A 17116-nucleotide genomic window follows, 5' to 3' on the forward strand; every position below is an offset into this window, starting at 1 on the left:
GCAGAAACTGATTAGATCAATTGAAATGTATCACCAGTATTGGAAAAAAATACGAAGACCCCAAAGCAAGTGCCCTAGTTTAGTGACTGAATCTGCCTCATTTTCTTGTGTGTTTAGAATTAATATTAACCCCTTCGTATGAGATTATTTCTTTAGTAAAGTCTCACTTAATATAGAGCATCTTCAGTACTCTACAGGCAACCTGCAGTCAGGCCCTGCAGTCTTCAGGACTAGCAATCATATATTCCAGTCTAGTTATGACAGTAGATTCTAACCCTTGTGATTATAACACGCCCACATACACCGAATTAAGCCCAAATCTAATGGGCCAGAAAATGGCATAATGCAAAAAGTTATAGCTCTGTTCCAGAGTGGAAACTTGGTAGGAGATAATAAATGAGTGGCTAGGCCAAACTAAAAAAAAAAAAAAAAAAAAAAAAATCAGGTATGTATTTTGTTTCATTTAGTTCTATTTTTCCAACTAAGCTTCCAAGGGCACTTTTGGAAGCCACTTATAATCCCACATATGAAGGACAAACAAACTTATGCCTCAAGATGAGAATGTTTTATTAGACACTTTACTGTGTGTATGTTTGATTGTAAGCAGTAATATTTTGACCTGAAAAGTACAGATCGAAGAGATGTTATCTCACTAAAAGGAAAAATGTATGATAAGGAAGTCCCTAAGAGTCAGCACACTCTTCTTTGGAATCATGTCAATAGAGTTTGATGCGAAAAAATAAAAATAACAGAAATGATTTCTGTTCCTTTCTTAACAGAACCCATCTTCTACTTCGGCGATGTGGAATACTCCGTGGATGAGAGTGCTGGCTACGTGGAAGTTCGGGTGTGGAGAACAGGCACTGACCTGTCCAAGTCTTCTAGTGTCACAGTGAGGTCTCGGAAAACGGATCCTCCCTCCGCAGATGGTGAGCAGTTTCCCGCTCGGCTCTTTTGACTGTTCTGCAATTTTCAATGACCATGGCACAAATTTGTTTAAAGCTGAAATACTTCACTTCTATTAAAGCAGTTTGGCTGGGTGTATTGTTTTTGCTGAAATTATTACTCTAGGAGGTAAATCTAGGCTTTATTTAGTACTTTGGGAAAGTACATTTAAGGGCCATGAATCAGAAGCTAGGTTACAAACGTGAAGACTCAAAGGATCTATATACTAAGGCCTATATTTCCATGAAGTGGTTCTCTACTCTCAGCAAAACTAGTATTGCTGAATGTTGTGGCATTATAGGCAGGAAAATCATCTTGCTGCACATAATCTATCCCCACAGAAACCTATGACATTTAGGTACTATGCAGGCATGTGTCTTCAGTTGGCTGTCTCCTTATTTTAACCATGAGTCCCTATAAATACTTCAGATCCAAAAGGTTTTTTCCACACTTCATTATAAAAAATGTACTAACTAGCACATATCTGCATTTTATTCCGGGATCTACATCTCCAAAAAGTTGATTTTAAAGTTTACAGCAAGCATAGAATTCAAAATTTCCTTTTTTTTCCCCTAAATGACCAACAATACAAACTTTCTCATGTACACACACATGAGAACACACACGCATGTCATACACACATCAGACATTCATCACACAAAGCAAGCACAGGTTATACCATTTGAAAAGTCACCCTGAAGTTTTAACTTTTTTAATGTAGTGGAAGCAGTATAGTGCTTTGCATGTAGCAGGTGCCCAGTAAACATTTGTTTAACTACATTAATCATTTTTAAGAGAAATATTCAAATCAGAGATGATGGGAGGGAGAGAGAGAAATAAGAACAAAGGGGAAGAAGCAGAGGAAAAGAAAAAAATATAAGAAGAACCACAAGGAGATACGGACATTCTACAAAATGAATTAAAGACAGATATGCTCAAGTAAAGTTGCACATTTGGAGGTAAAGTAGATACAAAATGAGAGTCAGAAGAGCAGAAGGTATGAAAACAAAGAAAGAAGCAATTATTATCGACCTATTGCCCACCACTGTCAGTCTTTGAGGATGCAGTGGCTACAGATTAAAAGGCAGTTTTGTTTTTAACTACTTTAGATATAAATGGAGGTATCAACACTAGATATAGCCCCTTTTGTCTGAAAAATATTAAATTAAAGATCAAAGTATAGAAGCTTCTCTCATTGCCTGGAACAAAGGTGGATGGAGTGTGGGCAGAGCTGGTTCCACTTAAATGTGTTGCTTTAACTAACAGGCAGCCATACACCTAAGTAGGATGTTCTACAGCAGCTCCAGCAAAGATACATAAATAATTAATGTTAACAAAATTTTAAATGTCTATATTTCATATGTAATTTATGAGGATCATATATTTGATTGATATGCTGATTTTTCTAAGCCTGATTTTTATTACCTTTATTAGATAATTTTCAAACTAAAGTTAGAGGAACTATAACACAGAAAGCTAACACAACTAATCCAAAGGCTAACCATGAAACGTGGATAAAGTTCAGCAGCTGGTCTTTGATCTATCACCACAGTAGCTATCTAGATATCTATTTGCATTGTATTAAATGTACTTTTCTGTAGGGTTATGCTGGTCTCTGTTTTTTAAAAGAAGAATTATAAATACAATTACATAATTTGTGTCTTATAATTTTTTGAAATTTGTCCCCAACTGAATATTTTTTTGTTACTGTCATAGCTGGAACAGACTACGTGGGCATCAGCCGTAATTTAGATTTTGCACCTGGAGTCAACATGCAACCTGTTCGTGTCGTCATTCTGGATGACCTTGGAGAACCAGTGCTGGAGGGAATTGAGAAATTTGAACTGGTGCTTCGTATGCCTATGAATGCAGCCCTCGGCGAGCCCAGCAAAGCCATAGTGTCCATAAATGACCCTGTCTCCGATTGTGAGTGTTTATTAATTTTACAATGATAAGTGAAATTGTAAGCTAAGGTTTATATATATATGATAAGCAAGATGATAAACTATATATAACATATATATATGTATATGTGTGTGTGTGTGTATATATATATGTTTGCTAGAGCTTCCATAACAAAGTACCACTGTCTGGGTGGCTTAAATAACAGAAATTTATTGTCTCATAGTCGTTGGCGAGAAGTCCAAAATTAAGGTGTTGGCAGGCTCTCTTTCTTCTGAGCACTGTCAGGGAAGGAGGTTCCAGGCCTCTCTCCTTGGCTTGAAGATGGCCATGTTGTCCCTGTGTCTCTTCACATCATGTTCCCTGTATGTGTCTCTGTCTAATTTTCCTCTTTTTATGAGAACACCAGTCATATTGGATTAGAGCCCACCCTAAAGACCTCACTGTAACTTAATTAATTCTGTCAAGACCCAACCTGCCAATAAGGTCACATCCTCAGGTGTTGGGGTTGGGATTTCAACATACGAATTTAAGGGGGACACAGTCCAACTCACACAAATACCCTACCTTTCTCCTCCTGATGATTTTGATAGAATTAGACAGTCTCAGAATAAAACTTTTATTCTTTCTCTCAAACCTTAAAGAAAAAAAAAGTGATGTCATCAATATCTTGATTGTGCCTCAAGAATTCCCCTCACGGCAGATGGGTGGAACCACGTGGAACTGCATAGACCCCTGAGTGTCAGTGATCTTTCTCCACTTCACAGCACAGGACACTTTCTGTCATCTCCTTCCCCTAGACACTCATAAAATTTCTCTGATAATGTGCCAAAAATGCTGTTCTGGGACAACCCTCTGCTGGACACATGGCACATCATCACAAGGGAATTCTGACACACCGTCACAAGGGAATTCTGAACACTCTTCAATCATGAGGATTTCAACCATGCTTGGAGGAGTCTTACCTATTGTCAATGAGGCCTATACGCAATTAACCTAGCATAGGTGTCACCTAAAAATCACACACACACACACACACACACACACACACACACACACGAGTCAACTTTCCCACATGATCTGAGTAAATTATGCTTATAATTATCTGCACAATATTTAGTGTTCTTCATATCAGGAAATCCTGAAAGCCTCATGACTAAGAAACATGTAGATACAAATATCTTAAGGTTTGTGGTTTTATCTGCTTTTTAGCATTCCATTGCATACCCTTACTTTACCAAACAGGCAGAGCAAAATGTCAAAGGTAAGGAAATCAAAACTCTTAAGTGATTTGCTCAAGGTCAAAACATTGGCAAGTGACTGAATGGAGACAGAATCCAGTTCTTCTCATTTACTTTCCATTATTCTTTCCACTAAACCACATCTTCTGAAATGCCATTTTCCACAAGGAAATTTCCGTTCACTTTGATCCTTTGTTTTTGCAGTGCCTAAGATGCAATTCAAAGAACGAATATATACTGGCAGCGAAAGTGATGGGCAGATAGTTACGATGATCCATAGGAGCGGGGATGTCCAGTACAGATCTTCAGTGAGATGCTACACCCGGCAGGGGTCTGCACAGGTGATGATGGACTTTGAAGAACGCCCAAACACTGATATCTCCATCATCACATTCCTCCCTGGTAAGCTTGAGCTTAAAATTTTTTCGTGAAATTTGAAGAAGCTGAATTTTTACTCAGAAATTTGTATCAGGGAAATACAAGTTCCTTGATACCAACAAGCGTATGGCATGGTTTTATGTGCACTAAATGATGAAAGTGAAATCGATTTTTAACAGGTTGAATGAATGCCCTTTTTGTATCTGCATTAACTTATTGATTCCCAGTGATGTGATATATGGTGTATTCAAAACTTACTCAGTGGACAAAAGCATATGAAATGTACAGATTTTACAATGCTAGGAATTAAACTTAGCTCAATGATTTGTTTAGTAAGTCAGAAGTTAATAATACTAGAAACTAGTGTTGAGGTCAGATTAACAATGATCAACCAGTACAAGGCTGCTAATCTTGCTTTCTGAATGTAATGCTAAAAATTCATAAACAAAAGTGGCATTTGTGCTGTTTCCTTTGTTTTCTAAGATGAGTGGCAGAGCTTAAAGACAGAAGTCAAAGAAATTCCCCATACAAATAAGGGCTGGTCATTGCATATACTTAAATATTTATTCACTTATTCAGCAAATATCTACTGAAGGCTTATTACTTGCCAAACACTATTTGTTGCACTGAGATGGCAGGAAAAACCAACATTCTTGCCCTTATGGTGCTCGCATTCTAGTTGTAGATATATTCCTATGGGACGTGATTGACCTGCTGACACTGTTGTTCCAGGTGAGACTGAAAAGCCCTGCATCCTTAAGCTGATGGACGACATGCTCTATGAGGAGGTAGAGGAACTCCGCCTGGTACTCGGCACTCCACAAAGCAACTCTCCCTTTGGGGCTACAGTTGGTGAACAAAACGAAACTCTCATAAGGATCCGAGATGATGCTGATAGTAAGAAATCTTTTTTTGTGTTCAACTGTAAATTGGGAACTAAAATCCATCCAAGTCAAGGTTTTAAGTGACTCAGAAAAATCCCCCCGCCTCCTCTACTTTCTGACTAGGATTTTTAATCTATTGAGAAATAGCAAAAGACAAACAGATGGGGAACAAAATAAACAATTAAAACTGATAATTTTGACGCTGGAGAAAATGGCTTACATCCCAACACTAATTCCCAAACATCCATACCGGCCCTCTACTCTATACACACCCTTGGGTACAGGGAGACCAACAGTTTCCTCCCTTCCCCCGCCACCTTCAGTGGCCTGCTCATGTGTAATTTATGGCACATAGACAGCTGGTAGCACATGCTCTCTGGGGGCTGGTTAAATCCCAGGAAGGAGTTGGACAACATATGCCAGCTTTTCCTTCCACACACATCACTAATTTTGAGTGAGGGGACAGAGAGAAACCAGGAGTGTAATAGTCCTTAAGCCCCTCCCACATGGAAACAAACATTAGAAATGGAGGAAAAGCATTCCCCTTACTAATAATTTCATTTGTCTGTGTTTCCCACAATTTTAGAGACTGTTATTAAATTTGGAGAAACCAAATTTAGTGTCACTGAACCCAAAGAACCTGGAGAGTCGGTGGTTGTAAGAATTCCAGTGATTCGCCAAGGAGACACTTCAAAGGTTTCCATTGTGAGAGTCCACACCAAGGATGGCTCAGCCACCTCTGGAGAAGACTACCATCCTGTGTCAGAAGGTACGGGGCTCCCAGGGCCCGTCTCCTGATGGATGGATCATGCCAACTCTGTGTGCCAGTGCCAGTGCCCTTAAGGAAAAGAAGGGAAACATCCAATTGAAATAAAAACAGGACACTCTTTTTTGAGGGGTATAATTTTAAGGGGTACAAGTGCAATTTTGTTACACAGTTATACTGTGTCGTAGTGAAGTCTAGTCTTTTAGTATATCCATCCGCCGAATAATGTACATTGTACCCATTAAGTAATTTCTCAGTAAGCACCCCCTGCCACTCCCCCACCCTCCCCAGGTCTTCAGTGTTTGTCATTCCACACTCTATGTCCACATGTACACATTATTTAGCTACCACTTATAAGTGAGAACGAGCAGTATTTGACTTTCTGTTTCTGAGCTGTTTCAATTAAAATATAAGCATACTCTTTTAAATTCCTATCGTTTAGTAAAACAAACACAATGGGATTTATTTCCAAGATTTTTTCTTTTTGACTTACAGGGTATATGTGTTAGGACTTAGGGAAATTTGGAGTAAATGTGCTAGATAACCTTCTGTTTTGAGTTGACTTTCTATTGGTTTTACCTTCATTGTAGTTACCAGATTAAATAATAATTCCCTTATTTTTCTATGTCATAATAACTGTGATAATAATCTATTTTGGTTTAGAGAACACCAGCAATCTAAATCTAAACCAAAAAAAGGAACCACTTAGAGATGTCTTTCATCCCTCTCTTTTTGCAAATGTTGAGCCATGTCATCATCTTTTTTTTTTTTTTTTTTTTTTTTTTTTGGGGAAAGACTTTCCCTTTTTTGGCCAGGCTAGCATGCAGTGGCATAATCGCAGCTCACTGCTATCTCCGTGTCTTAGGTTCAAGCGATCCTCCCACCTTAGCCTCCCAAGAAGCTGGGACTACAGGCATGCGCCACCATGCCCAGCTAATTTTTTTGTATTTTTGGTAGAGATGGGGTTTTACCATGTTGGCCAGGCTGGCCTCAAACTCCTAGTCTCAAGTGATCTGCCCACCTTGGCCTCCCAAAGTGCTTGGATTAAAGGCAGGAACCACTAAACTTGGCCTGCCATTTACTTTTATCAGTAATTAAAACAAATCAGTTCTAGCCAGGCACGTTGGCTCACACCTGTAATCCCAGCACTTTGGGAGGCCCAGGAGGGTGGATCACCTGAGGTCAGGAGTTCAAGACCAACCTGACCAACATGGCGAAACCCTGTTTCTACTAAAAATACAAAATTTAGCTGGGTGTGGTGGGGCATGCCTGTAATCCCAGCTACTTGGGAGCCTGAGGCAGGATAATGGCTTGAACCTGGGAGGCGGAGACTGTAGTGAGCGGAGATCACACCATTGCACTCCAGCCTGAGAGACAAGAGCAAAACCCCGTCTCAAAAAACAAACAAAAAAAAACTCAGTTCTCTCTCAGTTGCTCTCTCTCTGAATTATTTGCTTACAAAAGAAAAGTAACTTTATGTCCAAAATTACGTTTATGAATTATTTGGAGTCTAATTATTCACTGTTTTCTACTTTCCCACCTCTCCCTATCAAGAGTCATTCGTTCTTGATGATCTTAGCCCTTCAGGCATTCATCTTTATCTAATTTACAAACAAAGCTGAGAAAACAACTGATAGGTATCCCTGAATCAGTAACAAAGTTAGTGAGGCAATATAAAAAATGGCGTCTTCTACAGAGGAGCTTGTATCAAATTGTAACCACTATATGGAAAGAATATACAAGCTTCAAAGTTATCCCCAGATTATTCTCTATGTAAAACATAATATATATTTGAAATAAATCACACATAATCCCAGAGAAGAGAAAACAAAACTGATAAGCTACTGAATTATAAAATATAAAATGTATTTCTATAATGAGCAGATTTTACATGAAAGAAGAATCTTCTAAATATTGATAACATGATCTTTAACAAAAAATGTTTTTCTTGACAGTTTCATTGACAGTAAAATAGATAATCCCTCTTATTGCTAACAGATAACAAAATATGAGCTATGTAGACTACTGAAAAGTAAAGTCCAGAAAGAGTTAAAATATTAATAAAACCTGGTTGAGCTCTCTTTTATCAAATAAATCGTCAACATGTGTACTTTACTAATGTTTATACTAAGAAAATGTTAAGGAATCATTTTTGTCTGAAACGTTTTTCTAATGTTCTCCTGTAAATGTTCAAACTGAAGTGAGGAATACCTTCCTAAGAATAAAAAACAGAAAAAAATTAAATATAGGACAAAAGTTGAAATTTTTTGCGTACTAAAATAGTCTAAAGTGACAGAAAAAGATAAATGTGAGTGAGAAAACTTGCCCACTATCCAGCAAGTATACTATCAGAAAACAATAACAAATATTTAAAATAAATATTTAATTTTTTAAATTCTAAGAAATTTGGTTTGTATAACTCAAGGTATTACAAAACCTTGAATGTTTACACATCTAAGATAAGCAATGAAAACGAGTAAAGCAAGGAAAATATGAGAGAAAATGGAGTGATTCTAATGTCATTAAGCCAGCAAGCCCATTCCTTGCTAAGAAAAGCCTGTATTATCATAGCCTAGTGGTCATAGTCTCCTGCCATGCAGGAAGGTGCCAAAAAAACTCAAAAATCTCTGTTTTCCTATGAAATTCCCAGATATTTAAATGTTAGAAACCAATTTTTTAATGTCACACGATACAGGTCAAATCAAGCAAATGATTAGCTATTTTCTTCTCTGGAACAAGAACTATAAGTTCTCTCAGGGTATAAGAAATCTGGGACTGATAGGCTCAAATAATATGTGAAGGCTAGTAGAAATAATTGCTGTATCTAGAAATAGAGAACTAATGTTACAAAGAAAAAGAAAATTATTTAAAGATAAAGGGAAGAAAATTGCTCCTCATACCTGATAATTTAAAAATTGAAGCAGAAAAAAGAAAGTGCCCTGACAATTCATTTTCTTCTTCCAGACGCTAAAGGATTTGTAATTTAGAATTATAATAACTGAACTGCAGCTACAACAGAAACTGGCATCTGTTGACTCTTCTAATTGGGATAATTATACTTTATAGGCTTTATATTTTCTCTTTTGAAACAGTATCTCAAAAGGTATAGTAAAACCAACAAAGTAGTTTATCCATGCTTTACAGTATGATCAGTTGCTTAATTATGACTTCAATAAAATCTGATAATTTTCATGATTTTTAGTAATTTTGAAATGAGTGGTTAAGAAAAAAATTCTGATTTTTTTTAGAATTCTAGATTTAACTTTCATGACATTGAAGCAATTCTTTCTTAGTGAGAAAGGACAGGGTGAAGAGAAAACAATCACTAGCATTTATCTAATATTACTTGTCTACGTTTCCCTGAAAAACACAAAGAAGTTTTTTTGAAATATAATTTGATATTGTATAGAAAACTCAACAGTTATTTATCCAGCTCTTCTACATATATACATAATGTAAATCCCATTCACACTCTTTTATACCTGTGATCATATTCATTTGTCTTGAGTCCTATTGGTTTAGAAATTCTGGAGAATAAGATGTTAATTTTTCTGATTATGTCCCCATATTAGCACTACTGATTGTCCCTCCCATAATTCAGCATATTTTCAAACTGTGGGCCAAAAACCAATGTCTTATTATTAAAATTTTTCTTCAGATAAAATCACATTCACAGCAACCTGGATGGAACTGGAGACTGTTATTCTAAGTGAAGTAACTCAGCAATGGAAAACCAATCATTGTATATTCTCACTCATAAGTGGGAGCGAAGCTATGAGGATGCAAAGGCATAACAATGATATAATGAATCTTTGGGACTCCAGGGAAAGGGTGGGAGGGAGGTGAGGGGTACAAGACTACAAATTGGGTACAGTGTATACTGCTCAAGTGATGGGTGAGACAAAATCTCAGAAATCACCACTCAAGAACTTATTCATGCAACCAAACACGACCTGTTCCCCCCAAATCCTATGGAAATAAAAAAATTGAAAAAATAAAGTCTTGGGAAACAAGAAAATATTAAAGTAAAATGCATAGAGTAAGAATTAGTGATGTTTGTTAAACATTTGATTTCGTTTCTCACACACACCCAAAAATAATGGACCACAGTGTAAAATGTATTTCTCATTGCAGGCCACAGACCAAAAAAAAGCTTGATAGGAAACTTCTAATATTCACATGCAAACGATTTAAATCTGTGATTTTGCATTTGTAGAAATTGAGTTTAAGGAAGGGGAAACCCAGCATGTGGTTGAAATCGAAGTTATCTTTGATGGGGTGAGAGAGATGAGAGAAGCCTTCACTGTTCACCTAACACCTGATGAAAATATGATAGCAGAGACGCAGGTAAGTAATGTAATGTGTATGTAAATTTATGGCCAGCAGTTTGTCAGAGAAAATGCATGAAAGCAATCACATAGTGTACAATAAAATGAGGCGACTTTGTACAAGCCTTACATGAAAGAGATATGTATAATCTGTTTTTACCACTTAAATATATTTTCTTCTGATTAGATCATAGTCAAGAAATTCCTATCTTTTTCTCTGAAAAATATGTGTTGAAACTCAAGGACTGAAGTTACTGAGCCCCAAACCAGTGCACTTCCCTTCCCCATGGCAGTCAGTAATAATTGATTGACCTTGGGATTAACCATCAGAGAGAAAGTAGCATCTCAGAGTAAAGAGGGAACTATTAATTCAGTGCCACAACTCATAAAACATATTCAAACCCACAAAGCAGTTTGCTAATCCTCCAAATCACGATCTGTTTCCCCTGGCTTTATCAGAATTTGATGTCCACAGCCTCATGATCAAAATGTTGCAGTCCTAAATCTTGTTGTCTATACTTACTTAATTTATATTGTCTCATTAACCAGATTTTCCTCAAAATGAACATAATTCCACAGAATGTTGACCTTGTCAAGGGAAATGATTTTTAAAACTACATGTCTTTTTGGAATGTATTAATTTTTTATATCTTTGCTTAAATTTGCTGTATTACTTTTTTGTTTGTTTCACTTTAGTATGAGTTTAAGCTGGGAAACTTTTTTCCATAAATATTTGTATCATTTTGTAATCTTTACTGCTTGATGGTTTTTCTACTACAGTGCCTTGCTTTTCATCAAGTTATTTAAAATTCAAGTACGGGCAATCTTTATCAAATATAGTTTTGTGTCTTCATCACATAAGATGAATCTTTTATTATTATTTTTATGTAGTAGCATATGAAATTCTTTTGGGTGAAAAGAATATTCACTCAAGTTACTTCCAGTGATGAAAGCTTCTTTTAAAAATATACATGTAAAAATAGTTTGGGAAACTATGCTATCTAGTCAGATATTGGAAGGTTATTTGGGAGTCAGGGCAAGTTCACAGCAAGGTGTTCTTGTCACCTTGCCCAGCAGCAAGTGTTCATGGATTCCTCTTCTGTCTGGAACTCAAATTCTCCCCTGCCTGGGTTTCAGGTGGTGCCTTCTGCCCTTGACTGCTTTAAAAAATTTCTTATTACTGGCATCTGCTTCACCCAGGCTCACACTATCCCATGACCTCTCTGATCTTCCTTCCTTCAGAATGCCCTCCAGCTCTACTCCCACTGTCAAAGAATTGACTCCTTCATGAAATTTCCCTTCACAACCCCAAGACAGGTTTAGTTACTGTCATCACAACTGGAGAGAAAAAAAAATTAGAGCCCAAACACCTCGTGGGCCGCTGGCCAACCTTTGGATTGACTGCCCTGGGCTCAGCTGCCCTCCCTGGAACCATAAGATGTGAACAAGGTGCCAAGGTTATGTGCACCAGGCCACTTAGGGCCAGTTGCTCTCCAGGGGCTCTGAGTATGACACTTTGCATCATAACGAGGCCATGGGTTTGCCAGGGATCGTGAGTATTGTCCTGTATGGTAGAAGCATCAAAAGTTTAATATTTCACTAATCAGTGATAATTATCTTTTCCTTCTAGGTGACCAAAGCCATTGTGTATATAGAAGAAATGAGCAGCATGGCAGATGTCACTTTTCCTTCTGTCCCTCAAATTGTATCCCTGTTGATGTATGATGACACTTCCAAAGCTAAGGAGAGTGCTGGACCCGTGTCAGGCTATCCTGTCATCTGTATCACAGTGAGTAGGAGATTCACAAAATTGAGGAAAACTGTAAGATAATTATTTCAAATAACTTTAAAGTGTAATCAATATAGCATTGGCTTTGTTATGAGGAAATGAAAGTAGAAAAATACTACATGGTTTAATTAAAGCCTTGAACTTTGCAAATATAACACTAATCAAATAAAGCTCCCATTTTTTCTTTCTTCACCCGGCAAAGGTTCATTAACTGATGTGTACACAGTGTGTTATCTCAGTCTGTCACCAATAGAAAAATAAATAAGATATGAGGTCTACATTCAAGATATTTATAGATGAAGAAAAGAATATAGGAATTGGTAACTCTAATATAAGGCAAGATATAACCACTATCATGAAAATGATACAAATTGGAAGTCAGAGCTGCAGGTCCATATATGAGGGGAGATTTGGGGTGGTCAGGTGGAATTTTGATCATTTAGGATGCAAGTCTGATAAGGGAAGGTCGTTCTAGGAAGAAGGGATTGCAACATGAGCTACAGCTAGAAACAAACAGCATAAGAAATAGCAAATTATCACTACTTTTAAAATTTACCTTTTCTTGACTCTAAATTGTAAGCTCCTTGTGAGCTAAAATTATGACTTACTTATTTTTATATCACAACAGCACTTCTATAATCACTTATATATAAAAGGTACACAATGCATGTTAATTGAGTCAACAAGGCAGAGATAATTTGGTGTCAAAGTATAGGGAGTTTTCAATGTCATATTAAGAAATTTGGACTTCATTTGTTGTGTAGCGAAGAGTTCTTACACAGGAGAATGATCAGAGGGGTTAAGCTGGCAGGTTAACAGGGCAGTCGTGTGTCAGTGGACTGGAAGAAAAGACCCTGAATTAGACCGAGAAGTGCTGCTGGGAGTGGAAAGGAAGGCATCAACTTAAGCAATATTGCAAAAGAATAATCAGCCGAGTTCCTGACTCACTGGATAAGGGGGGTAAGATGAGAGACAGGAAGGGAGGGAGGAAAAAAGAGAGAATAAGGATAATTGGCAAACCTGATGATTCAAGACATTATGATATAAATAACAATTTTACACGTATTAAGTTAGAAATAGAAACATCCAATAAGCTGTTTGAAATGCAAGATCAGCATTTATAAACACTATCATGGCTGGGAATCAAAATTCGGAAGTAGTATGAACAGCATGTGGAAATTGGGGAAATCTGCAGTGAAAACTCGATGACAGAGAACAGGAGAAGAATGCGTTCCACACTGTTCTACACTGTGTTCCTAACACAGTCATTTGTTTTCCATAGGCTTGCAACCCCAAATATTCAGACTATGATAAAACAGGCTCTATCTGTGCAAGTGAGAACATCAATGACACTTTGACCCGGTACCGGTGGCTGACTAGTGCACCTGCGGGCCCTGATGGTGTGACCAGCCCTATGAGAGAAGTGGACTTCGACACCTTTTTTACATCATCCAAGATGGTCACGCTGGACTCTATATACTTTCAGCCTGGCTCCCGGGTGCAGTGTGCGGCTCGTGCTGTGAACACCAACGGGGATGAAGGCCTGGAGCTCATGAGCCCTATTGTAACCATCAGCAGAGAAGAAGGTCAGTCATTGCCATTTTCCCCTGAAGATCACTGGAATACTGTGGAATATTACAAATGTCTACTTTCTGGTTATTAAGACTTCCAAATGTCCCACATATTCCATGTATTTTGTAAGTAGTTAAAAATTAAAATCTATTTTTACAAAATTATGTATTAGAAAACAAAATATTCATTCCACCTTTAAGTACCTATTATATGCCAGACACAATGCTTTTTGCTGGCAATAAAATAAAGAATACAGGATCCCCGCTTTTGAGAATTTCTTGGTCTAGTTGAAGATGCGGACACATTTTAGTCTAGACAGGGCACAGGAATGCACAGGTAGAAGTGATTAGTTTTACCCTGAGTGGGTCAGGAAAGGCTCATCAAAGAGGGGAGGCTCAAGCTGAATCTGGAAAGAATAGAGGAAACCAAGCATGAGCAACAACTCGTAAAAGCAAGAAAGAATGTGAGATATTCTGGGAATGGCAAGCAGAGAAATGGGGAAGCTTCTGAGAGGGAGAGGAGGAAAAACCAGGAGACAAGGCAAAATGGTGTGCAAGGCTCAGATCTGAACAGAGCTCATGCCGTGCCGGGAGCTCAGCTGGTTGTTGGGTGAGTAGGATTTTGCTGGGGACGGGAGGGGAAGGGCAATCCGGGTAGAGGGGTATGTGCAAATGAATACCTTGGTATTAAAAGAGACTGTATTTAAGGCTGGAGCAAAGGCACATTGGGGATGGAGAATAGGACGTGGCTGGGGACGACATTGGAAAGACAGGAAATCCACTGTATAAATAAATCCTTCACTGCAGAATAATTTTTTAATGAGATTTTTCTTAAAAACGGTTGCATATATATGATTCTATTTCTAAATCATCCATTTGCATACTGCATTCAAAAGTAAATTTGCTGCATAAAGAGAGGTCATATGTCCCATCTGCGACTACTGTATATTCAGCATCAAATATTTAAATAATGCCTTAAAATGATTCTCTCTTTTCATAAATCAGACGGCCTCTATGCTGGGCCCTGCCTCTGATTTCGTTGCTATTCTAGTAAATATTTGTCTATTTTCTCTGTTTTATACTAATAGATAAGCAATTGTATCTTTCCAAGTTCTCTTCAAATTATAATTCAGCATCTTGGTCCCTTTCATGATGTTCAAATAAAAAACCCACTGTTTTCTTAAAGGAAATACTGGAGAAAGAGTTTCATGTCCAAATTCTTGAAGGTCACTGGGAGATATGAGAGAGAAAGAGAGATGAATATAAAATGGAGTATAATGTATAATACACATACTGTAAAAAATTACATATATAGAGAAAACTCTACTGTACACAGTTTGTTCTCTGATTTTTAAGGAGACTTTAGTTTTCATTCCTAAAATGAGCAGTTTTAGTTTTGTTCACTTATAAGTAGTGTAAACATAACTAACGATAAGCATATTATTCTACAGTAAAAATAAAATTTACTTGGTTTAAATACATTTACTTTTATCCTACTGACTTTCAATCATTTTTACTGTATCTGTTCATACTTTATATTTAAATGGTTTTGTGAATATGACCATGACTTAGAGTAACCAGCACACATTAAGTTACATTGAATGGTAACTATTTTTTCTCAAAGTTTGAACAATTCCTAAATTGTCAAGTGGCCACTAAACTGTCTGCTGTGATTACTTCTCACCCTGTGGCCTTCTAATTCCTTATGACATGATATAAACTCTTAGCCATGCCCTACTCCACAGAGAAGTTTAAAGTACATAGAAAAATAATAGCTCATATTTTTAAAACATTCTTTAGGTATTATTGATTACCTTCTTTTCGCATAAATATGGGTTTTTTTTTCAAGGTCTTTGTCAGCCCCGTGTACCTGGGGTAGTTGGGGCAGAGCCATTCTCAGCTAAATTGCGCTACACAGGCCCTGAGGACCCAGACTACACAAACCTTATCAAGCTCACTGTCACAATGCCACACATAGATGGTAGGTGACCTGGGTAAGCAAATCTGTGGAATTGTTTGGGACTCCTCATTACCTGGTGCATTTTCCTTCATCTTCTAAATAACCAAACTTCAACAAATGTTCAGTTTGCAACTTGAGCTTCAAGTCCTTCTGCTTCTTTCAACTTTTTTAGCTTTGTTCTACACAGTTTTTATAACTATGGCAATGTAAGCATTCTTTAAAGTTAGATAGATGTAATACATATCCAGACATGATAAAACAAGACTGGTACATAGTCTAGCTTTTATGAAAGAGTACAAATGCATCTTCAATTGTAAACTTGAAGTTACAGTAAAGTATTTGATATCTTAGTGCCTACCTTCAACATGTGTTGCAATTTTATAGCTGGAGTTTTATGTCTCTCTCAATATTTATCATGTAACTAAGACATTTCCTAGATATGTAAATATAATTTAAAAAATAAAACTAACAGGTATTATATATTGTGTTTATTTTCTCTGGCTAGGGAGCTGTGACCAGAATGTGTGTATCAATAACTTTATCATACTTCACGAATATTTTACCATGTGCAGAAGGCATTTTCACGTTATTTTCCACTCAATTCACTTTACACTTGTAGCAAATTGTTCATATTAATTTTATTACTTGGTATGTTAGTTATATTTTATGTAGCTAAGGGAGAGGAAATATGATTAGGAGCTACAAGGTAGAATCTACTCCCCCAGAACAAGAACATCTGCTATGTCTGCCTATCAAAACCTGAGATTTTCTGGGGATTGAAAGGGCAGGTGGTCAGGAATCTGCATTCCTTCCTTGATAGCATAATGTTGGTCCCTGAACCACCCAATCTCTAGGTCCATGTGGAGGTGTGACTTGAGCTGCAAAGGGCTGAGTAGGGACCCATCAGGGAAACACAGACCGATAAGAGTTATTTCCTAAAAGAAAGGGTGGTCTCTTCTGCCGCTCCTAGGACTTGGCTTTGCATTTTCTGAATGCAGTGTTCAATGTTCAGTAGCCACAGTTCTGCCAGAAGTGTCGTTGAGGCTGACCACTTCTTCTGTGGGGCCGGAGTTTTGCTCCGAGTGAATCTGAGAGGAAAAGGTGGGAAAGGCTCAAAGAGAAGAACTGGTTCATAGTCTTTTGCTGTATTGCTCATTCCAGGGCTCAGCACACTATGGCCTGTGGCCAAATACAGTCTGCTCCATGTTTTCATATGGTCTGCAAGCTAGGAATATATTTTATATTTTTAAATGTTTGGGGAAAAAAAGGAAAAACAAGAAGTCTACTTTTGAAACATAAAGATGGTATGAAATTCAAACCCATGGCCCGTAATAAAGTTTTATTGCACACAG

The 17116-nt window shown here is 37.4% G+C and overlaps 1 protein-coding gene across 1 annotated transcript in view; it reads left to right on the forward strand.

Moving 5' to 3' along the window:
* Nucleotides 1-17116, forward strand: part of FREM2 (FRAS1 related extracellular matrix 2) — a 199102-nt gene that overhangs the window by 159984 nt on the left and 22002 nt on the right. Inside the window, exons 7-15 of the mRNA XM_017854164.1 lie at nucleotides 780-929; nucleotides 2662-2871; nucleotides 4293-4490; nucleotides 5199-5363; nucleotides 5937-6119; nucleotides 10333-10463; nucleotides 12075-12233; nucleotides 13516-13819; nucleotides 15654-15785. Of these exons, the coding sequence (XP_017709653.1) occupies nucleotides 780-929; nucleotides 2662-2871; nucleotides 4293-4490; nucleotides 5199-5363; nucleotides 5937-6119; nucleotides 10333-10463; nucleotides 12075-12233; nucleotides 13516-13819; nucleotides 15654-15785 (1632 nt within the window). The remainder of the gene's footprint in view (nucleotides 1-779; nucleotides 930-2661; nucleotides 2872-4292; nucleotides 4491-5198; nucleotides 5364-5936; nucleotides 6120-10332; nucleotides 10464-12074; nucleotides 12234-13515; nucleotides 13820-15653; nucleotides 15786-17116) is intronic.

The sequence above is a fragment of the Rhinopithecus bieti genome, unplaced genomic scaffold (genome assembly GCF_001698545.2).
Source record: "Rhinopithecus bieti isolate Rb0 unplaced genomic scaffold, ASM169854v2 scaffold_35538, whole genome shotgun sequence".
Taxonomy (NCBI): Eukaryota; Metazoa; Chordata; class Mammalia; order Primates; family Cercopithecidae; genus Rhinopithecus; species Rhinopithecus bieti.